Source organism: Syzygium oleosum, unplaced genomic scaffold (assembly GCF_021117445.2).
Source record: "Syzygium oleosum isolate NSW1041296 unplaced genomic scaffold, Sole_v2.1 Sole_v2.53, whole genome shotgun sequence".
NCBI classification, from domain to species: domain Eukaryota; kingdom Viridiplantae; phylum Streptophyta; class Magnoliopsida; order Myrtales; family Myrtaceae; genus Syzygium; species Syzygium oleosum.
Window position 1 is genome coordinate 744,677 of NW_026607537.1, and position 24,448 is coordinate 769,124.

The 24,448-nt window shown below is 39.3% G+C and overlaps 1 protein-coding gene, 1 long non-coding RNA gene and 1 pseudogene across 2 annotated transcripts; 1 reads left to right on the forward strand and 2 right to left on the reverse strand.

The window, feature by feature from the left end:
- The first annotated feature begins 1,551 nt into the window (after window positions 1-1,551).
- On the forward strand, window positions 1,552-5,444 carry LOC130136874 (serine/threonine-protein kinase PBL36-like). Its single transcript, XM_056307422.1, has 5 exons — window positions 1,552-1,575; window positions 1,842-1,907; window positions 2,177-2,386; window positions 2,464-2,584; window positions 4,860-5,444. The coding sequence occupies exons 1-5, from the start codon at window positions 1,552-1,554 to the stop codon at window positions 5,198-5,200; spliced, it is 762 nt and encodes a 253-aa protein (XP_056163397.1). The 3' UTR covers window positions 5,201-5,444.
- A 2,376-nt stretch (window positions 5,445-7,820) lies between these two features.
- On the reverse strand, window positions 7,821-13,620 carry LOC130136875 (uncharacterized; annotated as a pseudogene).
- Window positions 13,621-17,909: 4,289 nt separating this feature from the next.
- Window positions 17,910-19,764, reverse strand: LOC115661685 (uncharacterized). Its single transcript, XR_004003120.2, has 3 exons — window positions 19,618-19,764; window positions 19,441-19,514; window positions 17,910-18,185 (listed from the first exon to the last, which is right to left on the reverse strand). It is a non-coding gene; the product is annotated as an uncharacterized LOC115661685 (long non-coding RNA).
- Between the last annotated feature and the right edge of the window lie 4,684 nt (window positions 19,765-24,448).

The window sequence follows — 24,448 nt, forward strand, 5'->3', positions numbered from 1 at the left end:
AATCGCGTACATCATGTCCATTTGACGATCCACGAAGTACGTGCAGCTCCAATACTTCTTGAACACCAACCCGCTCGAACAACTCCCCAAAACCCAGTTGCAAACCCGAGCATTATGACTATGCAGAACATCACCTTCCTTCTTCATTGGTATCTTCTTCATATAGCCAGGACAATTTGGAATCCGGTTATTCACGGCAAGGTTCAATACTAGCAATGCGAAGAGATACTGCCACTGAACTTGTTTTCTTGCTGCCCAAGAATTTGTAGAGACCGGAAACTCGGTCCGATCCAATTTGGAACACGCCCAGAGAATTTGTTCTAGATCTGTCAAAGATGACAAACTACCTATTGATGGTGGAATGGACCCATTTAATTGATTATTTGAAAGACCTAGCGATTACTAAATCTTGCAATTTTCCGATAACTTAGGAAGTGGACCCGAGAAGGAATTCCTAGAAAGCCATAAATATTTTAAGTTCCTCAAGTGCACTAACCAATTCAGTGACCCATCGAGTTGGTTATTTGAAAGATATCTATTCAGCACATCTAATGATTCCCGGAGAAAATGTAACCATTGCTGTGCATTTCGATTGAAAAATGGAATGGAAGCTACATGTTTCTTTCAATTAAAGTTTCGCAAAACTGAAAGTCGGGCAAAATCCCAAGTTAACTCAATGTTTATCGCACCTTGCATAATCTCTTATCTCATCCTCAGAGCTAGTCCAGTAGTATCTTCTCTCTCTCTCTCTCTCTCTCTCTCTCTCTCTCTCTCTCTCTCTCTCTCTCTCTCTCTGCAGCCGTCCAAGTAGTCACGCCTCACTATCGTAGCTTGAAGTAGAAACAGAGGAAGCGTTTGCCTTTGCCCGCTGCTATAAGCCAAGCAACACATAACATCTTAACTAAGTCAAAGCACCAACTTGTATGCGGCTGTGGTGGGGCTGGACCAACAGCTTTGCTGTGGAAAAACTTATGTATGGCCAAGTTTCGCAGTGCAAGACCCGCAAGCACCAAGTCTTGAGGTCCATGTCCTTATATTATACTATACAACGACTCGGGTCTACATTCATTTGGTTGCATTTATTTCGGATGAATGCAAATTCTAACAGGGTTTTAATGAAATGCAGTCAAGACGCGCAAAAGTCTGGTCTTTCGTGTCTCCCGTTCCAATCGTGCTCTATTAATGCATTGCGGGTCTTGACTGAATAGAAAGAGCTTATCTCGCTTGTTTAGTAAAGTTAAGGCCTTATCTTGTGGGCGACGACGATGTCAAGAATGTCGAGTTCTTCTTGTTCTTATGGGCTGAACATCTATTTTCAACCATCGCGAATATGATAGATCTCTATAATTGTACGGTGGGCCTTGTTTCATTTATTCTTAGAAACTCACACTGATGACCAGAATATCGGATAGCTAAGCCATTTTGAGTTGAAGAAGAGTTAAAAAAATTTGAATTTTTTTATATTTTTTCTTTGTTTTTCTTTGCTTTTGTTTCTTCGTTATGCCGGCGAGGGTTGTTGCAAAGGCCTCACCCATGGCCGGCTAGGTCGAGATGTCCCTGGGTGAGGCCACAAAGGTCCTCGCCCACGTCTTGCGAGGCCACGATGCCTCACCCATGGCCGGCGAGGGTCGCCAGTGACCCTCGCCAGCACAATGAAAAAAAGCAAAGAAAACAGAAAAAATAATAAGATAATGAAATATTTGTGAAATGGTCATAAAAAATGTCACTTTCTAGCAGCTTCATCCATATGTGATTTTAGTCTCGTTTTGTTAATTTTGTCTCTCAGTACTGCATCTCAGGGAATCCTGAGACTTAATTCTCTTTAACTTGGTCATTTTTAGGCACGAGAACACCACAGTTGTACTGTATTGAGGATGAAACTTAGAAGAAAGCTTGCAAGTACGCTAGTAATGATATTTAAGGGAAGGTACATGCTTGCCCATGGAAGGACTCTTGAAAGATACTAAATATTTTTAATAGTAGGGCATAATGATCTGTTCAGCAGTTTCGCTAAGCTTTCCTTTGCATAAGCGCAAATTTCATTTCTACAAGAAAAGAAAGGGAATCCTACTGTGGTTTCTACCATATTCTTGCCCTGCCTACTAATCCTTCGCAATTACTTTTTAAAAGTTGGTATCAGTTTTAACCAAACTATCTTCGACTATGGTGGCCATAGAAAGGGAATACTGATATATGTGTGACGACAAAAATTTTATTAGTTAATAGTTCTTTTGTGGGCTGTGTAGGAGGGACTCTGCCTCTCCCTTGGTCAACCAGGATGAAAATAGCGCTGGATGCTGCAAAGATTCTTGCTTTTCTTCATGAGGAAGCAGAACCACAAGTGCTATATCGTAATTTTAAAACTTCCAAGATCCTGTTAGATGCCGTACGTAGCAAAAGTTCTCCCGACATTCCTTTGTCCTTTTTAATAATGTTTGACATTTGATAACTCGTCTTTTTTAGGACTACAATGTCAAGCTTACTAGTTTCGGAGTTGCAAAAAGTGTTCCCGAGGGAGATGACACTCACTTCACCAATGTGAAGGGAACAATCACCTATATTGACCCGGAACACACGACGACTGGTATGCATTTGTTAGTAGGAGCAATTTGAAATTGAGAAATGTGCAAGTAACCTGCAAAAAAAGTGGTTTGAGTAATATTTTTGACATGTCAAATTTTCCTATAGTATTAAAAAGTAGAGAACAGCCCCAATCTACACATCTCTTGCACAACATGTGTACCAATTATGATTTGGAATTGAACTGAATTAGATAGATATCAATCGTGACCAAAGACAAGAAAATTAGAGGGACGGTCGTATCCTGATATACCTACTTTTCTCTATGTGCATCCTGTCCCTGGTCTGTCCTCATATGTGGTCACAATTTGCAGGAATGGTACAATCAACCGTAGTTCTTGCACATTATGCTCGAGTTACTTTTTTCTGTTTTAGTCCTGCATGGAATCTCCCAGATTATGTTATTCCTCATTTTCCAGTCCAGGAGATATCTAGTCGTTGGAAGGATTATTTTGCATAGATCTTGCTTGAACTTCTGGAACATTACTCTCAGCATAGCTTGTGGAATGACTGATTGGTACTCATTACCTGCAGTCCTTTTCTTTGTTGGAGGCATCCCTCAACTGTCGTTTCCTCCTAGTGTAATATGGGGTTATTACCGTGAAAAATCCTAAACTGGTATACATGTAATAAATTTACACAAAACTAATTTTTTTATAACAAAAAACCCCAAACTGATATATCTGTGACAATTTTACTCTCCGTTAGTTTCTATTAAATTTTATCGTCAAATTTCTAAGTTGGAAACACGTGATAATCGATGAGTATACCAGTTTGGGTTTTACCCTCCATTTGTCACAGATGTACCCGTTTGTGATTTTTCGTGATATTAATCCAATTTAACGGATGGTGAATTTATCACAAATATATCAGTTTGGGATTTTTGATGGTCAAAAAATTAGTTTAGGGTAAATTTGTCATAGGTGTACCGGTTTAAGGTTTTTGGTAGTCAAAAAATTACTTTGGGATAAATTTATCATAAATGTACCGGTTTAGAATTTTTCATGATATTAATCCTATAATATACGGGTGTCTTTCTCATACTTTTTGCTTGGGAGGAACCTGAAATTTACTGGACCCTCATGAGCTAGTGTTCCTAGGTGATCTAGATTTACTTTCTGCGGTACACACAGGCTTTGGAAATGATAAGTACCGATTACAAATACATGAAAGTTGGATCTTGAGGATGCAAATCAGGCGACTTCATAATGCACATTAATCACACGTTGCTGGCAAGCGATATTTTGTGTTGTTTTACTTTCTCTTTTCTTTTTTGTTTTTGGTTGATATTATTCTTTTCAATTCACGATGGAATGTTCGCTTCACGCTTTGAACACCCGATTAATTGGTACTTTTCGATTAGATGCACAACATGATTACCGAAGCATAGATTTATAATTAAAGTCCTTTCTTTATATGTTTTTATGTGCTTTAATGCTACATGTCCAAAGGATTCTTGATTCAGAATGGAGGAACTAGGTTTCTTCATGTAGCTGGTTAATTGCCACTAAGTCTGGTAGTCGCCCCTCCCATACGCACTACATAATTACCGAAAAACATAAATCAAACTAGGTATCATTCGTTCCTTTGTTTTATTTAGAGCTACATGTTGAACATCATGATCTATGTATTTTGTCGTTATACTTTCCTATTTATCATTTACAAGTAGCATAATTTCACTATGAAATCATTAAATTAAAGAGGCAGTTGATTTATCTTATACATCTATTGGATTAACAGTTGAAACTTTTATCCTTTTGTTTTTTTTTAATTAGATATGTGCTTATATATTTCATTGAGGGCAATGCATTAAAAAGTTTTCACTAAGTTTATCGTAAATTGAGATGATTATGACTCGGCAATTTCTAACAACAGGCATGATTCTGAATTGACAGAATAATTAGTTAATTCTTGTCTATCATGTTATAAATTACTACATCGCCGGAGCAAACACCTTGACATGTATATAATGATTTGGGCTTTAGTACACCTTTATGCCACTATTTAATTCGATAATTTCATGACTAATACTGATAGCTTTCTATTTGCAACAACGGGCGGGGTGCTTAGCTAGTATTATCATAAGAAAAATAGAAGTGATGGAAGGTCAAAGAACTAGGCTATCGTTTCGACCTTTTAGGTCAAGCATCTGTTTTTCATTGCAAGAGGTGGTTCAGATAATTGGTGTGTACTTCATGGATTGTATTTATAGCCAAATGGGACCGATTGGTACTTATTCTAGGTATTCCTGACTACTGACGGCACATAAACTATTGTAGGGAAGCTTACAGTAAAGAGCGACGTCTATGGTTTCGGTGCAGTTCTTTTGGAGATTGTGACCGGAAGAAGAGCCATTACCGTTAAACAAAACCTTCTTCAATGGGCTCGGCCACATCTGGGAGAGGGAACAAGTTTGTACGAATTGATGGATTCAAGGCTTGGAAATCAATTCTCAGAAAAAGGTGCCGAGATTGCTTTGCAGTTGGCCGCTCGCTGCCTTAGCCTAAATCGAAAAGTTCATCCCCGAATGACTGAAGTTGTTGAAGTTTTGAAGACTATCCCAGATCTTCCACATATGGCAAGTACATCAAGTATTCAGAACGAGACAGGGAAGCGCTAGCAGTGGAATGGCATCCAAACTCAAACCATGGTGAATTAAAGGAATTCATGTCTTTCAATTTCGAATGGGACCAACGCGTATCCGTGCCACCACACCAACAATCTCTGGAAGCCAGTGGTAAACCATGGCAACGTGTCTAGAAATAGCCGTCCTTCAACCCCATTTGTTTCCCTTTCTTCTCTTTCTTTTTTAGTGCAGAAGCTTCGACTTTCATCTGAACATTCGCTCATGATTACTGATATGAATCTGTGCGGAAGATGATCGTTCTACGAAGATCTATGAGTTACGAATTGCTAACCTCGACCCCCAATCGAACCTGTGATTGGTAATCTCGGTATAAACGCGACCTGTTGACGAACCTGTGTCAACCAATCCACGCTATAACGCCACGAACAAGAGAATTCGCGATCTTGCTCGATAAGTTGAATTCGATCGCCACAAGGGAGCCTTGATAAGATCTAGTCATCAAGAGAACTCAAAAGAAAACTTCTCTATATAAAATTCTGTCTCTGCCTCTTAGAAATCTATAAGCAACCTTATATAGGGTGCTAACCCTAATCCTAATCCTACTAGGATTAAAATTACAAAAATAACCTTAATTGCTAAAAATTCGTCCAAAAATGGAAAAAGGCCTAAAAGTTCATCTAAACGACTCTAAATCGCTAAAAAACGTCATCAATCACTACTAACGTAGTGTGTATTGATCAACGGCCCGTTTCCAAGCGTCTATCCAAATTTGAGCCAATTCGAAGTTTGTTAATTCTAAGCTCCTTCGGAATTCGCTGGACCAAGAGTAATCATATTGCGCCAAGGAGCTTCAGAATCTTCAAGTTTCGAATCCAGATTGTCTCCATTCCAAATATCTTGAACCATGATGCCGACAGCTTGTTTGAATTCCTTCGCTCTCGCTCGAGTGATCGGGCCTAGCGGATAGAACAACGGGTCCCTAGCACCTCCTCCTCGATAGGGTTCGATGTCCACATCATTTGTGACATCCCGAATTTCGGCCCATTTTTGGGATTTATAAAACGCGTAATTTATCAGTGTGCTTATAGTAAAATCTCGCCCGGGAACTGATCACTCCCGGTTATCATTTTAAATTAGAGATTTCGCTAGAATCGCACTCGATCAAATTTGGCCGTTATTTGGATCCCGAACTTGGCAATCGATTTCCGGGAGTTTCGGGACAAAATAAATTGGACGGTGTCAATATTATGGTAGCCAATGTTGAGATTGTCAGGAATGATGGAAAAATGGGAGCTTTTGACCACGTGCGAATTTGGACTAGTAGACCTCCCTCGTTATAATTTGGTCTAATTAATTTGGTCTCTGTCCCTTTTTATGTGCGAGGCTTATTTTGGACCGGTAGACCATTTTCGGTTTTTAATTTGGGCCATCGGATTGCAAATAATATTTGAATGTTCAAATATTTTCTTTTATTTCCTCTCTCTCTCTCTCTCCCGACCGCCGCGACCAGCCACTCCTCCGCCTAGGCTCGTGCCGTTCGCCGGAACCGCCGCTGCCGTTACTGTTCCGGCGAGGCGTCGCCGCTGTCCAGCCGCCATTGCCGCGTGTTCGGCTTGGTTTGAAGCTTAGGACACCCGGTGAGTTTGACCCTAAACCCTAATTAGGATTATTTGCATTTCTGGACAAGTTTAAGGGTTAAATTAGGGTAATTTAGGGGTTATTGTGCAAAGGATGGTAGGGGTTGATGTCACGGCTGATTTGGTGAATTATAGTGACCGTTTGATGAGGTTTCGCGGCTATGTAAGTGCCGAGAGATGGCTGGTCAGGTTTGGAATGGAATAGCCCAAGTTTGGGGAAGTTCGGGTCTAGAATGCGGATTCTAGTGCGCGCCTTAATTGGCATTATGGTGGTGGATTAAAATGGTATCTTGGGGAGTCTAATGGGACATTTTGAGGTTATTAAATGGCCTGGCACGATCGATTTAGTGGCTGTCCATATCGGGTTTGAATCGGACAAGGCGCGATCAATTTGGGGGTTGGTTTGTGTAGGCCGTTAAGAGCGGATGTTGTGGCGTATTTGGTGGCTTAGCGTGATGTTCTGATCGAGGTTTAGTGGTCTGTGGTGTGCTGAATAGCGGCTAAGCTTAGGAGCCTTGACTTGGGCGAAATTGTGGATTCGACGGATGTGATTTGTAGGCCGAGTAGTAGTTGTTTTTCGTAGCAAATTGGGGAGCCTAATGTGATGAATTGAAAGTGAATTGAGCGCCTAAGACGGACCGTTCATGGCTGGTTTAGTATCGGGAGGATTCGGGCCATAATTGTTTATTCGAGATTTTAGGGTGAACGGCTTAGGGAACGATGATCACCCGAGAGGATGCTAAATTAAACGTGACTTGAATGTGATTGTATGATGCCATGTCGCATGTCTAGCGGGACTAAGAATGGAATAGCTTGGCGAGCCTTGGGCTTATTGAATTGAATTGGAGTAAATGTGGGGAATAAGTGCCGGTTTATTTGGGGCAAAAATGGAGTAGATTGAACATGCCGTTAATGCCTTGAAATTGTCAAATTTGTGAATAATTGTGTCTGGCATCTTGGCCTGGGAAATTGACTTTGGATTCTCGGGCATATGAATCGCATATCATGCCTTGCCATTAGCCGAAACTGAGTGCATTGGTATACATGATGAGCCAGTTTATAAAACTGTTGACCTTCGGGTCGGGCCTTCGGGTCGGTTCATAAAACTGTTGGCCTTCGGGTCGGGCCTTCGGGTCGAGATAAACTGTGACCTTCGGGTCGGGCCCTCGGGTCGAGATAAACTGTGGCCTTCGGGTCGGAATAAACTGTGGCCTTCAGGTCGGGCCTTCGGGTCGAGATAAACTGTGGCCTTCGGGTCGGAATAAACTGTGGCCTTCGGGTCGGGCCTTCGGGTCGGGATAAAACTATGGCCTTCGGGTCGGGCCTTCGGGTCGGGATAAACTGTGGCCTTCGGGTCGGGACAAACTGTGGCCTTCGGGTCGTGGCCTTCGGGTCGGCTTAACTGTTGTTGGCCTCAGGGTCGTGGCCTTCGGGTCGATTTACTCGCATATGTTTTATAATGATATTAAAAGTCTAACCTGCATGGCGGAGTAGTGAATTGGGCTATGGGCCCGAGTGAACTTATATTGATTGTTATACTGGTTCAGTGATTCATGTGTTTTATTTATCCTCTGGAGGTGCACGTTAGCCTAGTTTAGGTTTAGGGAATTACTCACTGAGATTATTCTCATTGTTGTTTAAACCACATTTTCAGACCCCAGCATTGAGGATGGCAGGCGTACCGAAGTGTTTTGGGAGGAGCCCCGGCTAGTTGTAGTGGCCTTGAACTGCTTTTGATTTTTGAGCATGGGCTGTAGTTGAATATCGTGTTTGGTGCCCAGTATCAACGCAAGTGTAATTGTTCATGTTGTTTGCTGAGTGGCTATCCTTGGTCATTTGTTTCAAAACTATTCGGGTATTGTATTGCTTCCGTGTGTGCTTTAATCTCTGTGTTGGGCGTTGGGTCGGCGACGTGTCCTGGGACGTCGCACTTGTAACGGACCTTGGAGGGATGTTCGCACGTCGTAGGATTCGGGGCGTGACATCATTCCCTCCCCCGTGCAAAGGATTTGCCCTCAAATCAGCGTCTGCATCAAAAAGAGTCAAATCAGAAACATTGAAAGTAGCACTAATACCATACTCACCTGGAAGGTCAAGCTTGTAAGCATTATCGTTGACTCTTTCCAACACCATAAATGGTCCATCCCCTCGCGGTAGCAATTTAGAGCGTCGCTGTTTAGGGAAACGCTCTGTGCGCATATGAACTCAAACCCAATCACCGGGCTCAAACACTATTTTCTTGCGCCCTTTGTTGGCTTGCTTTGCATACTGCTCTGTCTTAAGCTCAATATTCAGCCGCGTCTTCTCATGCAAAGTCTTCACAAATTCAGCTTTCTTAGCATCATCTAAATTCACACGCTCAGCAACAGACAAAGGGGTTAAATCAATAGAGTTAAGGGATTAAAACCATAGACAACCTCAAACGGTGTGAATTTAGTAGCAGAATGCACACTTCTATTATAAGCAAACTCAACATGCGGTAAACAATCTTCCCAAGACTTAATGTTCTTTTTAATGATAGCACACAATAATGTCCCTAAAGTCCTATTAACTACTTCAGTTTGACCATCAGTTTGTGGATGACAAGTAGTAGAGAATAAAAGTTGTGTACCTAACTTCTTCCACAATGTCTTCCAAAAGTAGCTTAGAAATTTAGTATCTCGATCAGAAACAATGGACCTAGGCATGCCATGCAAACGCACAACCTCACGAAAGAACAATTCAGCAACATTCGATGCATCATCAGATTTATGACAAGGTATAAAATGAGCCATCTTTGAAAATCGATCAACAACCACAAAAATATAATCCTTGCCATGCTTAGACCTAGGCAATCCTAATACAAAATCCATAGAGATATCAACCCAATGATGCGTCGGGATAGGCAAAGGTATATACAAACCATGTGGTTTACTTAGCCTGCTTACATGCGATACATCTCTCGCAAACTCGTGTAACATCTCGTTTCATGTGTAGCCAAAAAAAATGTTCATGCAGCACTTCATAAGTCTTATTGATTCCAAAATGCCCCATTAAACCACCACTATGTACCTCTCGCACTAATAACTCACGCAAAGAGCATCTAGGCAAACACAACTTATTTTCACGAAAGAGATATCCATCATGCCTATAAAACTTTTCAAACGCAGCATGCTCACAAGCTTCAAATACTCTTCCAAAATCATCATCGTCAGCGTATAAACCTTTGATATGCTCGAAACCTAGACACTTTGCTCCTAGAGTAGTTAGAATTGCGTACCTTCGAGAAAGTGCATCTGCTACCACATTTTCCTTACCTTTTTTTTACTTGATTACATATGGAAAAGTCTCAATGAACTCCATCCATTTGGCATGTCTTTTGTTCAACTTTTGCTGCCCCCTCAAGTACTTTAAAGTCTCGTGGTCGGTGTAGATCACAAACTCCTTTGGCCACAAGTAATGTTGTCAAGTCTCCAAAGCTCGCACCAAAGCATACATCTCCTTATCGTAAGTCGGATAATTCAATGTCGCTCCGCTTAACTTCTCGCTGAAATACGCTATAGGACGTCCTCCTTGCATCAACACAACTCCAATTCCTGTACCAGAAGCATCGCATTCTATCTCAAAAGTAGTACTGAAATTCGGTAAAAATAACAAAGGAGCATTAGTCAACTTATCCTTTAACATATTGAATACTCTCTCTTGCTCTTCTCCCCATGTGAAACCCACGTGCTTCTTGATAACCTCGGTTAAAGGTGCGGCGATGGTGCTGAAATCTTTTACAAATCTACGATAGAAACTGGCTAAACCATGAAAGTTGCGCACCTCTCCTACTGTCTTAGGTGTCGGCCATTCACGGATTGCTTTCACCTTTTCTTCATCAACCTGTATTCCATCAACACCAACAACAAAGCCTAGAAATACCAATTTGTCAGTTACAAAACAACACTTCTTTAGGTTAGCATATAATTGCTCAGCCCTTAAAACCTGCAAAACAGCTCGCACATGCTCAATATGGTCATCAAGGCTTCGACTATATATCAAGATATCATCAAAATAGACAACTACAAATCGACCAATAAAAGCACGCAGAACATGATTCATAAGTCGCATGAAAGTACTAGGTGCATTAGTTAACCCGAATGGCATGACTAACCACTCATACAACCCGTACTTAGTCTTAAATGCAGTTTTCCATTCATCCCCCTCTTTCATCCTAATTTGATGATAACCACTTTTCAGATCAATTTTAGTAAATATGCAAGCTCCATGCAATTCATCCAACATGTCATCTAGCCTAGGAATAGGATGTCGATATTTTACCGTTATGTTATTGATTGCTCGGCAATCAACATACATTCGCCAAGACCCATCCTTCTTTGGCACCAACAAAACAGGAACAGCACACGGGCTAAGAGACTCTCTCACATATCCTTGCTTTAGTAATTCGCTAACTTGCTGCTGAAGTTCCTTTGTCTCTTCAGGATTGCTTCGATATGCGGGTCGATTAGGCAATGGTGCACCAGGAATCAAATCGATTTGATGCTCTATGCCTCGAATCGGTGGTAAACCTCCAGGAAGTTCATCAGAAAAGACATCTTCAAATTCCTGTAACAAAGACATGACAGAACTTGGCAAATTCGGGTCAAGTTCGTTAGTAGTAAACAGTGCCTCCTTGTACAAAAGTACAAGTATCAGTCGGTCCAGAATCAAAGCTCTCCTCACTTCGCTCGATTTTGCATAGAAATTCTTTTCTCTCTTTTCTTTTCTCTCTCCTTTTCTCTCGGTTTTTACCACTCTACTCTTATCTTCCTCTCCTTTTACTTGCGTCTCAGAGTTTCCACGCAGGCCCTCAGTTTTATCACTTTTTCTCTCTCTCTCAGCCTCACGTTGTAGTTTCAATTGATCTTCATACACCTCAGTAGGTGTCATTGGCACCAATGTGTATGTCTTCTGATTCATCACCAATGAATATCGGTTAGTGTACCCGTCATGATGTACCTTTCGATCATACTGCCATGGCCTACCAAGTAAAAGATGCCCTACTTGCATAGGTATAACATCACACATCACCTCATCCTTATATCGCCCTATCTCAAATGGAACTCGGACTTGTTTCGATACTTTTACTTCACCACTATCATTCAACCACTGCAATCTATATGGTCTTGGATGCTTCGTAGTCTTCAATCCCAACTTCTCCACCATGGTACAACTTGCTACATTTGTACAACTACCTCCATCAACAATCAAGCTACAAATCTTACCATTCACCAAGCTTCTTGTATGGAACAAGTTATCGCGTTGCTGGTGATGCTCCTCCTCTTTGACTTGAACACTAAGAGAACGCCTAACCACCATCAATTCACCCTTTGCTGGCATCTCAACATCACTACAATCCTCCAATGGTGGCATGTCATCATCCTCTTCCTCCCTCTCACTTTCTGATTCCACATCATTATGTCCAGTCATGATCATCACCCTCCTATTAGGGCACTGATTTGCCATATGACCCCTGCCCAAACACTCGAAACATTTAATATCACGAGTCTTAGTGTTAGGGTTTTCAGTTTTACCTGAAACCGGATTCGAACCAACTTTGCCATCCTTCTCCTTCTCCTTTAAAGTTTCAATCTTGATATTATTTCCCTTCCAATTCGGCTTCTCGTCTCTCTTCCAATTAGACTTCCAATTCGAGTTTGAACCTCCACTACTCTTGTAATTTCGGTCCAGCTTCAATTGCCTCTCAACTTTGATGGCTTTGTCCACTAATTCCTCCAATTCAACGTAGTGTTGCAGCTCTACCACCCTTGCTATATCTCGGCTCAAACCACACAAAAATCGTGACATTGTGGCCTCACGGTCTTCCACCACATTAGCACGGATCATAGCAATCTCCATCTCTTTATGGTATTCTTCCACACTCCTATTACCTTGTGTGAGATTTTGAAGCTTATGGAACAAGTCTCTGTGGTAATGACTAGGTATAAAGCGCATCCTCATCACCGCTTTCATCTCATCCCACGTTTCTATTGGTCTTTCACCATTGCGTCTCCTGCTAGTCACAAGTTGATCCCACCAAATTATAGCATAATCAGTGAATTCAACATTTGCAATTTTTACCTTTTTAAGCTCCGAATATCGCTGGCAATCATATACCATCTCCATCCGTTTCTCCCATTCTAGATACGCATCAGGATCATTCTTTCCTTGAAAAGATGGAATCTTCATCTTGATGTTGCCAAGCTCATCATCTTCTCGACGTCTAAATCCTCGGCATCCGTTTCTCCTCTCAAACCTGCCATCTCGATCATCTTCTGTATCGGACACATATGCATCATCAAATTGCCGCTACCACCTAGGTTGTGCCCTAGGCTCCTCTCGCTGATTTTGTGGCCTCCCTCGTGGTGGCTCTCGATCATCTTCAAGTCTCGTCTCACATCTTGCAACTCTGTTGCTAAGTGCTTCAATTTGTAAACTCAATTGCTGAATGCCTGCTAGAATCGCATCATCCCTTGGATGAGTGCGATCCTCCCTTTGATTCACACTTCCCTGGCCTGAGCCTGACATTTTTTTTTTTTAAACCTGCAAGAAAATGTTAGAGATAAAAGAAATCTCACTAGTCACTCCCTCACGTTTTCCGCTCAAAGTGTTTGTCACTCCTCTCGTGTTTAACTCAATTTCGGCTTTTTCTTCCCTCAATTAGACTCACACACTCTTGCCTTTTACCTCTCGTTTCCTTCTAGCAAGCTCTTTTTTTCAGACTTGAATCCAGTCTCACAAGCTCCTCACAACAATCGATAAACCACCAAGCAAGATCAAATTTAGCAATATACCGCTCAACTCAGCAATTCAGCAAATTTTCGCTAATTTCGGATTCAGATTCAATTTCTGCTACTGAAATTTTTTTTTCTATTCGGTCCAACTATCAATGATAAAAACAAACGAGTCGTCCTCTTGAAATTTTTTTTTTTGTCGAAACTTTTTTTTTGGCTTTTTTTTTTGCCGATTTTTTTTGGCTTTTTTTTTGCCGATTTTTTTTTTGGTTTTTTTTTTTGACGAACTCAAGTACAATATAAAAAAAAACAACTAGGGCCGAAAACCCTAAATCAAAATTGAAATCACAGCAAAAACAAATTCAGAACCCTAATTCGATTAATAACGAAACCCTAACTCTGTAAACCCCATATTGATGAATGAAAAGCAGTAAAAGTAGGATAACTAGACCTTGTAGAACTAGCTCTGATACTAGATGATATGAATCTATGCGGAAGATGATCGTTCTACGAAGATCTATGAGTTACGAATTGCTGACCTCGACCCCCAATCGAACCTGTGATTGGTAATCTCGGTATAAACGCGACCTGTTGACGAACCTGTGTCAACCAATCCACGCTATAATGCCACGAATAAGAGAATTCGCGATCTTGCTCGATAAGTTGAATTCGATCGCCACAAGGGAGCCTTGATAAGATCTAGTCCTCAAGAGAACTCAAAAGAAAACTTCTCTATATAAAATTCTGTCTCTTAAAAATCTATAAGCAACCTTATATAGGGTGCTAACCCTAATCCTAATCCTACTAGGATTAAAATTACAAAAATAACCTTAATTGCTAAAAATTCGTCCAAAAATGGAAAAAGGCCTAAAAGTTCATCTAAACGACTCCAAATCGCTAAAAAACGTCATCAATCACTATTAAAGTAGTGAGTATTGATCAACGGCCCGTTTCCAAGCGTCTATCCAAATTTGAGCCAATTCGGAGTTTGTTAATTCTAAGCTCCTTCGGAATTCGCTGGATCAAGAGTAATCATATTGCGCCAAGGAGCTTCGGAATCTTCAAGTTTCGAATCCAGATTGTCTCCATTCCAAATATCTTGAACCATGATGCCGACAGCTTGTTTGAATTCCTTCGCTCTCGCTCGAGTGATCGGGCCTAGCGGATAGAACAACGGGTCCCTAGCACCTCCTCCTCGATAGGGTTCGATGTCCACATCAATTACTGAAATGCTGATGGAGTAAAATAAGCAAAGTTATATTGCGTTTGTAAAGGTATCCTTTGAGGAGTGGCCAGGTTAAGCCTAAAACTGGCAGGCGTCTAATGCAAAGCACGCTTGAGCTTCGATCCCTTATCTTTCCTCTACAGCATTTTAAATAACAGTGTGTTTCGCTAGAAATGTTCTGCGACGAAATATAATTCTCCGAAAGTCATTCTTTAGCTTTTATGTGAGAGAGGATTAGGTTCCGTGGCAACTCTGGACAGAAAATATCTAGGTGGACAAGAAATTATTGCGAACTTTTACTTTGAACTTCGAATCGGATTGTACATATAAACCGTGCCGGAATTTAATCGACGATAGAGCTTGAAAATACAGTCACACATGTATATAAAGATATAACGCCGGAATTTAATTGACGACGCAAATCGGAAAGCTATAGCTAAGGAAAAGTACACTACAGAAAAGTAAAGATAATTGAAAAATAAATTGTTGATTGATTTTTGTCAGGGGCTGGTCTCTAGTAGATTGTTGGTGATATTTATAATGGTTGTGCGGTAACTCCTCCTTAGCGATTTTCAAAGGTTGTGCCCATGTTCTTCCATTCCGAAAATCTTGTTTTCATGTCCGTGTGATGCCATGATCCTGCTTTTAAGATAACTGTTGCGTTGAGTCCACTATCTTGACGGTTTATTCGACTCCACTACGTTGACGATTGCTTCGACCCCATTATGTTGACGGTTACTTCTACGATAGCTATATCCGAGATTGTCGACTCCACTTTTTGTCAATTCCTTCAAGTTGGCAATTCTTCACTGAAGTGTCTATCAATTTCAGCACCCTGACTAGTTACGACCGCCGACTTCCTTTTAACATCGACAACTCTACAGTGATTTTCTAAGAAAACTCAAAACATAAAAGTTGTAAATCCAGGAGTCTTCGTTCTTTTGGCTTTGGAATCAGGTCAATCCAATCTGTCTCGAAGAAGTTATGACCATTTTCCCGAGCTAGCGCAAAACTGAAATTTTTGCACATTTTCCCAATCTTGTCGATAATACCCAAAAATTGATCATCTTTGGGTGTAAACATATACACATTACACATGTCTCTAACATGTGTTCCTTGATGATCTTTGGTACAAATACTCATAGATTACGATTGAACCATCATCGATGCACTAAATGGATATCACTTTCTACAATCATCGCGGGACGTGTAATTCATGCCTCTATCATATATTTCCCTTGTCGACAAATTGGCCATTTTTTGGTGTAAACACAATGATCACCTTTGATGGTGCCTTGTTCATGTATCTTTTCCCGTTAAATTTCTTCTGTGGGAATTTGTCATGTTGTAGCATGTCTTTGACACATGTTCTCCACTACAAAAAAACAAGGGTTTTGCCACGAAAAATTTAGCAAAATTCGTGGCAAAATGAATTTCCAACGGAATTAGCGACGAAAAAAAATTCGTCGCTAATTCGGTGTCGCAAATTTTTGTGACAAAAAATTTCAATTTTCGTTGGTAATTTGCGACCAAAAAAAATTCATGGCAAAATTCGTAGGATAATTCGTTGCAAAATTCGTCGCTAATTATTCATTGCAAAATTCGTGGCAAAATTCGCCAGTAATTATTCATGATAAAATTCGTGGCAAAACGAATTTCCGACGAAATTAGCGACGAAAAAAAATTCGTCACTAATTTGGCTTCAGAAATTTTTGCGACAAAAAATTGTAATTTTCGTTGGTAATTTGCAACGAAAACAAATTCGTGGCTAAATTCGTTCGTTAACGAATTTAGCCACATAAAAATAAAAAAATTATTTTTTTTTTGAAAAAAAAAGTATATAAAAAAAATCGTGGCAAAATTCGTCGCAAATTAGCCACATAAAAATAAAAAATATTTTTTTTGAAAAAAATATTATATAAAAAAATCCGTGACAAAATTTGTCACTAATTTGCCACAAAAAAATAAAAAGAATAAGTTTTTTTTTATCACGTTTTTTGCGACGAACTTATTCGCGACAAAATTCGTCGCTAATTTGCCACGAAAAAATTTTACTTTTGCAACGAATATTGTTCCGGAACGAATTTAGCGACAAATATTATTTAGGGACGATTTCGATTTTAATTTCTAGAATTTATATTTAACATTGATTAAGCAGTTAATAACATCAAAATATTATAATGATATATAAATGAAATACATTCATCAACATTTGCCACACGAATGACAAAGTTCAAAGTAATTCACCTCCTTAATCGATGTCTAGATGATAATTTAGAAGCAACTATCAGTGTTTCCCTCTCGCCTACTCCCACTGTGTTCAACACAACATATCAAGACTGATTGAAAACTCAGTAGCTTAGAGTAGATCGCATATTCTGAAGAGTGTGTTTGAAGGACTGCCACACATTAATGTTGTTAAGTACTTCAAGCAATCTTCTTGGATCTGAACAGCCATCACGAAAGTATTCAGCGACCGCAATATTGTGGACCTACATTGCACTAATGTTTTTAGCTCAGACCATGGTGATTTAGGCGAGTTATACAAAAAGAACGACTTCTTTATTCAAGAAATTCCATATATAAGCACTAAAAGAAAAGGCAAAGCACGCACAGTCAGGAACAGCCCAAGTGGATAGGAAGTCAGAATTTCAATCAAGACCCAGAAATTAAACCTCAAACCAATAGAAGATACAGCATGCTTACCATGTAGAAGAAAAGCTCACAACAGACCCAATTTACCAAACATGCGAATCCGAAACTAGAATTTGTTTACTGATCAAATAAAGTAAACTGTCTAAACTTAGGCATACAGAAAACAAATATGGTGCCATTATCGAGTATACAGTGCAAGAGCTAACCCTTTTGGAAATTTGAACAATGCAAAAGCTAACCCTTTTGCTCGACATATTCTTTTCAGATAACAGGGTGAAAAATTTGTTGTTTGTCAGGTTTAATTTCTATGAAAAACAATGCAAAAGCTAACCATTTTGTTTCAAAGAGCAAGAGCTAAACTTGACAAAATGAAACTAACTTGCTATTGCCTCTGCCACCTATTACATGATTTTACAATGTGAACCCAATGTCATCACAAGTTCTCACCAAAATGACAATCGAGAATGCAGCAGCAAAGTGTTAAACTAGAGTTGCTATTTCTGTGTAAAACTCACTGAAAACCTGTTTACCACCAAAAGAGCTTACATACATCATCATGGACTCAGCACCAATTTAAAAGGTCAAATACAATCGGCACAGTAAAACATACCTGGTACATCTTTAATCCTGTTTTGTTATTTGAAGCAGGGTTGGCACTTCCAGGCTCCAATAAATCATCTTCCCCATTGGCAGCAAAAATCCCACTATCGGTGATTTCTTTCAACTTGTAGGCAGAACAAGACTTCCTAGAAGATTACAAAAGCACTATTCTATGAAGAAGAAGACAAGGAAAAAGCCACGATAAGCGGAGTCCAAGTGCAAAGGCATTATGAAAGCTTATGTAACTCTCTTGACAAGGAGGATATAAAAAGGTCACGTGTGTATGAGAGCGTGCCCACAACCAAACATGCATGCTTGTGCGCCTTTGTGCGGGTGCATGTGCATTTGTGCCAAATATTCATCCCCATTCTATGTGTACGAAAAAAGATAGATAGATAGCCAAGTAACTGGCTTTTTAGATGGACATGTTTGTGCGTGCATGTATTTGTAATTGTATATGTAATGACTTTTCTGTATGTACATGTTATCCATGGATTGAACCTTTTCCTAATCTAGCAACAAACAATTGTTTCTATTGCAGCACTTTTTAGAAGGATGTTGACGATGCACTATTTGTGACTTACCAATCCACAGCAAAATGCCATCTCCTTTCCATGAATGGACTAAGAACAACCTACTCTTACATGGACTAGAGCTTTCACATGTCAATAACATATTTCACATACACAAATTGAAAAGACATCAAAAATAAGTTCACATCAGCTAAGCACCTATTCCAATTGTATCTAGATCAGAGTTCGGTAGATTGTCAATGGGATGATCAAATCGGCATTTTCATGACCGCAGAAGTTCAGCAGACATTGAAGTAGCCCCATATGATAGTCGCCAAAGAAATGTTTACTTCTCGAATCTGGACATCTAAGGAACTTACGCTGTCCATCTAATTACTATTAATTGAAGAGCCATTGAATGGAAGGGGAATGACTGGACTATGTCAATTAGACATGAGGGCTTGCAATAGAATCAAGCTCAAGAGGCCAAGGAAGATGAGCAAGCTCGACCTACCAAGGCATCTGAAGTTCTAAGATCCACCCAATTGACCAAGATTACTCCATCAACAGCCACCCCCAAAAAAATTTCCCTTCTTTTGTAATTTAAATGAAGGTGGTAAAGATTATCATGTTGGATTCAAAGTTTCTGCCCTCATTCCCCGCAGATCGATCACTACACATCCACATTGAACCTATATTACACAATCCAACCATAATTTCTAAAGAAAGAAAATCCAAAGCATTGGAGAACATGGAGAGAATGTGGACAAATAGGTAAAACGGTGGCGACCCATTCCGCCAAATGAAACATTGCATTTAAGGGGAAAAAACACAAAACGTCATCAACAAAAAGGGAGAGGGGAAAAAAACCAAGAAGAGCAGATCTAACCTTTTGTTCAAATTCTCAGATTTCTCTGCAGTCACTTGACCTCCAAATACCACCTTGCTGATCCCATCCGAAGGCTAACAGCATCATCCCCCAGAACAACCCGTTAAAAAAGAAAGCCCAAGAAGATAAAAAAAAAAAAAAAAAAAAAAAGGCAGAAGGTGATAGCGAACGCCGCACCTGGTGAGAGCGAGCATTGGAGCGAGAGGAAGCCGAACCGGGCGCGACCGAATCGTGGGGAGGCGGAGCCTCCGATCACGTGAGCAGATCTGAAGTCGAAGTGTTAGGCTTCCTCACCGGCGTGCTCCTCTCCAGTTTCTTCCTTTTCCCCAGAAAAAAAAAAAAAAGGAAGAACACCCAAGAAAGAACTCACGCCAAACACCTCCGCCAATTCGAGCCTCGCCCCGCTCTCGCTCCCCGCGAACGCGGCCCCAAAGAACGGGCTCCGCGCGGCGATGCAGAGCCCGCCGATCCCGCCCCCGACCACCACGCAATCAACCAGTCCCCCGCCGGCGGCCCTCGGCAACGAAGCACCGGATCCCGGCCTCGCCCATGGCCACCGCTCGCCCTCGCCGTCGCCCAGATCTGGGCGACGGCGAGGTCGAGCAGCCATGGGCGAGGTCGAGCGGCGGCCATGGGCGAGGCCGCTCGACCTCGCCCAGATCTGGGGCGAGGGAGGGCTGGTGGGCGCAGAACGGGCGTATGGCGACGGAGGAGGAGGCGACGGCGATGGCGGTGAGGGTGGCCATCATGGCTGGCGGAGGAGAGGGGGGAACGACGGAGAGGTGTTCGGCGGAGGGGAGGATCTGAGGAATAGCAGAGAGAGAGACAGAAAAAAAAAAATTAGAGTGAGGGCGGGAAGCAAAATCAGCGACGAACATTATCTTTCGTGGCTAATTAGCGACGAAATGAATTTAGTGACGAATTTGACCTCATAAATTTTAAAAAATTAAAAAAATTTGCGATGAATTATTTTTCGTGGCTAATTCCGTCGCAAATTAGCCACGAAAAATAATTCGTCGCAAAAATTTTTCATTTTTTTAAATTGATAATGTCGAGTTCATGGCTAAATCCGTCGCTAATTAGCCACGGATTTTTTTCGTGGCTAAATTCGCCGCAAATTAGCCACGGAAAAAAATTCGTCGCGAAATTTTTTTATTTTTTAAATTGGTAATGTCGAATTCGTGGCTAAATCCGTTGCAAATTAGCCACGAAAAAATATTCGTCGCTAATTAGCCACAAATTTTTTTTTCTTGGCAAATTCCATCGCAAATTAGCGACGAATATTTTTTCGTCGCTAATTTTCATGGCGAAATACTTGTTTTTTTGTATTGAAACGGTGAAGGCAGTTTTATATCTGCCCTTTTCATTGATTTGTATTTACCAAAATCCTGATTTCATATCAAATTTATAAAATAATTTTGAATTGTGTAATCTATTCAATAAGTCTTTTTTTATTAGGAATTGGATATCTTATCCATTTCAGAACTGTATTTAAAGGTTTATAGTTGATTATCGATATTAGAACTCCTCTTTCTAATTTAGCATTTTTGTTTACATAGAAAACAGAGCAACTCCAAGGTGATTGGCCCTTTCTAATGAGATTTTTATCAAGAAGTTCTTGGATTTCATTTTGACAAAAATTCATGACTTCCTGATTTATTTAGGAAGGTCTTGCCTTGGTCGGGATTTCTTTTTCAAAAAATTAAGATTCATAAGGTAAATCAACTATATGATATTCTTTAGACAAAAAAGCATTAGGAAGTGTCGAACATATAGAACTTTTTATGCAAATTTCAAGATTAGCAATTATTTTCTTAATAGTAGAATAAGAAAAATTTTGCTCAATTCTTTTATGTTCAAGGTCTTCTTTTAAATATTGAAGGTGGTTTTCTTATTTTGGATAATACAATTTATTTCAGAAACAGATTGTTCCTGAAGTGTACTTAAGTTCTTGGTTTGTGGTTTGCTTATAATATTAAAAATTATTTTCCTTTTTTAAAAATTTGGTCTCGATACCATCATTAGTAATTTTAAAAGGTTGTATAAGTCCTATAAAAGGAGTCCCTATATGTCCCTAAAATGATAATTTTAAAAGGTTGTATAAGTCCTATAAAAGGAATGAAGTTTTATAAGAAGTATTATCTTTTATTATTTCGGCTTCTGGAATCTTATAATTAATATGTAATTTTGCGACGAACTTTTTTGTTCGTCGCTAATTAGCCATGAAAAATAATTCGTCGCAAATTTTTTTTTATTTTATAAAATGTTAGTGTCAAATTCGTCGCTAAATCCGTCGATAATTAGCCATGGAAAATAAAAGCTGTGCTCAAGTCGCTAATGCTCGGGCTTTAGTCCACAAAGGCTGTACGCGAGTCCTCGATGCTCAGGCTCGGGTCCGTGATCAATGAAATGTTCGCTTTTATAAAAATATGACTAAAAAATTTGTAGTTTTAATTATTTTTGAAATTTGAAATTTCTTTCTCTTCTTTTTTTTTCTTTTTCCTTCTCTCTCACCCAGTGGCCAACCACGAGCACAGTCAGCAATAGATCGTGGGCCTCGCCCGAGGCTGGTGAGGTCATCCCTTACTTGTGGCCGGCTACTGGCCATCAGCAGAGAAAAAAGGGAAAAAAAAGAAAAAAAAAAGAAAAAATTCAAATTCTTTGGTAATTTTTAGATTTTCCCTACCAAATGGTAAAAAACAATTTTCATTTCATTTGCAAGCTTCAACCAAATACCAAAAAATATTATCATTTTCATGAAAAATGACTTCTCATAAACATTTTCAAGAAAATATTATATTTTCCGCGAAATAAACATAATCTAAAATCGTGATCAAATGTGTTGGGGTTTGTTGAGGCGGCTGTCGTGGCTAATTTGCGATGAAATTAGCGACCAGATCTGGGCGTAGTCGACGGCGAGGAGGATGGTGAGGAGGAGATTTGGTTCGGGCTTCTTCTTTAGCGAGGAGGACGGCGAAGAGGATGACTTTGCATTTGTTTGCAGGCATTTTTTTGAAATTCGTGGCAAATTTGCCATGAATTTTGCCACGAATTTAAAAAAAAAAAAGCATTTATTCTACTATGTTCTATTTTCGTGGCAAATTTGCCGTGAATTTTGCCAAGAAAATTAAAAAAAACGCATTTATTCTATTATGTTCTATTTTCGTGGCAAAATTTGCCACGAATTTTGCCACGAAATTCAAAAGAACGCATTTATTCTACTATGTTCTATTTTCGTGGCATTTATTCTAATATGTTCAATTTTCGTGGCAAAATTCGTGGCAAATTTACCACGAATTTTACCACGAATTTTAAAAAAAGGCATTTATTCTACTATGTTCAATTTTTGTGGCAAAATTCGTGGCAAAATTTGCCACGAATTTTTTAAAAAGGCATTTATTCTAATATGTTCAATTTTCGTGGCAAAATTCGTGGCAAATTTGCCAGGAATTTTGCCGCGAATTTTACCAAAAGGCATTTATTCTAATATGTTCTATTTTCGTTGGAAAATTCATGGCAATTGCCATGAATTTCAAAAAAACGCATTTACTCTAATATGTTCTATTTTCGTTGGAAAATTCGTGGCAAATTTGCCACGAATTTTGCCACGAATTTAAAAAAAGGCATTTATTCTAATATGTTCTATTTTCGTTGGAAAATTCGTGGCAATTGCCACGAATTTCAAAAAAGGCATTTACTCTAATATGTTCTATTTTCGTTGGAAAATTCGTGGCAATTTTGCCATGAATTTTAAAAAAGGCATTTATTCTAATATGTTCTATTTTCGTTGGAAAATTCGTGGCAAATTTGCCACGAATTTAAAAAAAAGGCATTTATTCTAATATGTTCTATTTTCGTTGGAAAATTCGTGGCAAATTTGCCACGAATTTGAAAAAAAGGCATTTATTCTAATTTGTTTTATTTTCGTTGGAAAATTTGTGGCAAATTTGCCACGAATTTTAAAAAAAGGCATTTATTCTAATATGTTCTATTTTCGTGGCAAAATTCGTGGCAAATTTGCCACGAATTTTAGAAAAAGGCATTTATTCTAATATGTTCAATTTTCGTGGCAAATTTGTCACGAATTTTGCCACGAATTTTAACAAAAGGCATTTATTCTAATATGTTCTATTTTCGTTGGAAAATTCGTGGCAATTGCCACGAATTTTGCCACGAATTTCAAAAAAACGCATTTACTCTAATATGTTCTATTTTCGTTGGAAAATTCGTGGCAAATTTGCCACGAATTTTAAAAAAATGCATTTATTCTAATATGTTCTATTTTCGTTGGAAAATTCGTGGCAAATTTGCCACGAATTTTGCCACGAATTTGAAAAAAAGGCATTTATTCTAATATGTTCTATTTTCGTTGGAAAATTCGTGGCAAATTTACCACGAATTTTGTCACGAATTTGAAAAAAAGGCATTTATTCTAATATGTTCTATTTTCGTTAGAAAATTCGTGGCAAATTTGCCACGAATTTTAAAAAAAGGCATTTATTCTAATATGTTCTATTTTCGTTGGAAAATTTGTGGCAAATTTGCCACGAATTTTGCCACGAATTTGAAAAAAAGGCATTTACTCTAATATGTTCTATTTTCGTTGGAAAATTCGTGGCAAATTTGCCACGAATTTTTAAAAAAGGCATTTATTCTAATATGTTCTATTTTCGTGGCAAAATTCGTGGCAAATTTGCCATGAATTTTGCCACGAATTTTAAAAAAAGGCATTTATTCTAATATGTTCTATTTTCATTGGAAAATTCGTGGCAAATTTGCCACGAATAATTTTTCGTCGCAAATTTCGTCATAAATTTGCCACGAATAATTTTTCGTCGCAAATTTCATCATAAATTTGCCATGAATAATTTTTCGTAGCAAATTTTGTCGCAAATTAGTGAAGAAAAATTATTCGTCGCAAATTTTTCGTCGCTAATTTGCGACAAATTTAGTTTTCATGGCAAAATTCGTCGCAAATTTTGGACGAAAAATTTTTCATCGCTAATTT

Excerpts from the sequence above, each read along its gene's own strand:
- LOC130136874 (XM_056307422.1), top strand. The coding sequence starts at position 1,552 with ATGTCCCTGGGTGAGGCCACAAAG. Across the intron at positions 1,908-2,176 it reads GAAAGCTTGCAAGTACGCTA|AAAGGGAATACTGATATATG; the intron begins GTAATGATATTT and ends TGGTGGCCATAG. Across the intron at positions 2,585-4,859 it reads CCCGGAACACACGACGACTG|GGAAGCTTACAGTAAAGAGC; the intron begins GTATGCATTTGT and ends AAACTATTGTAG.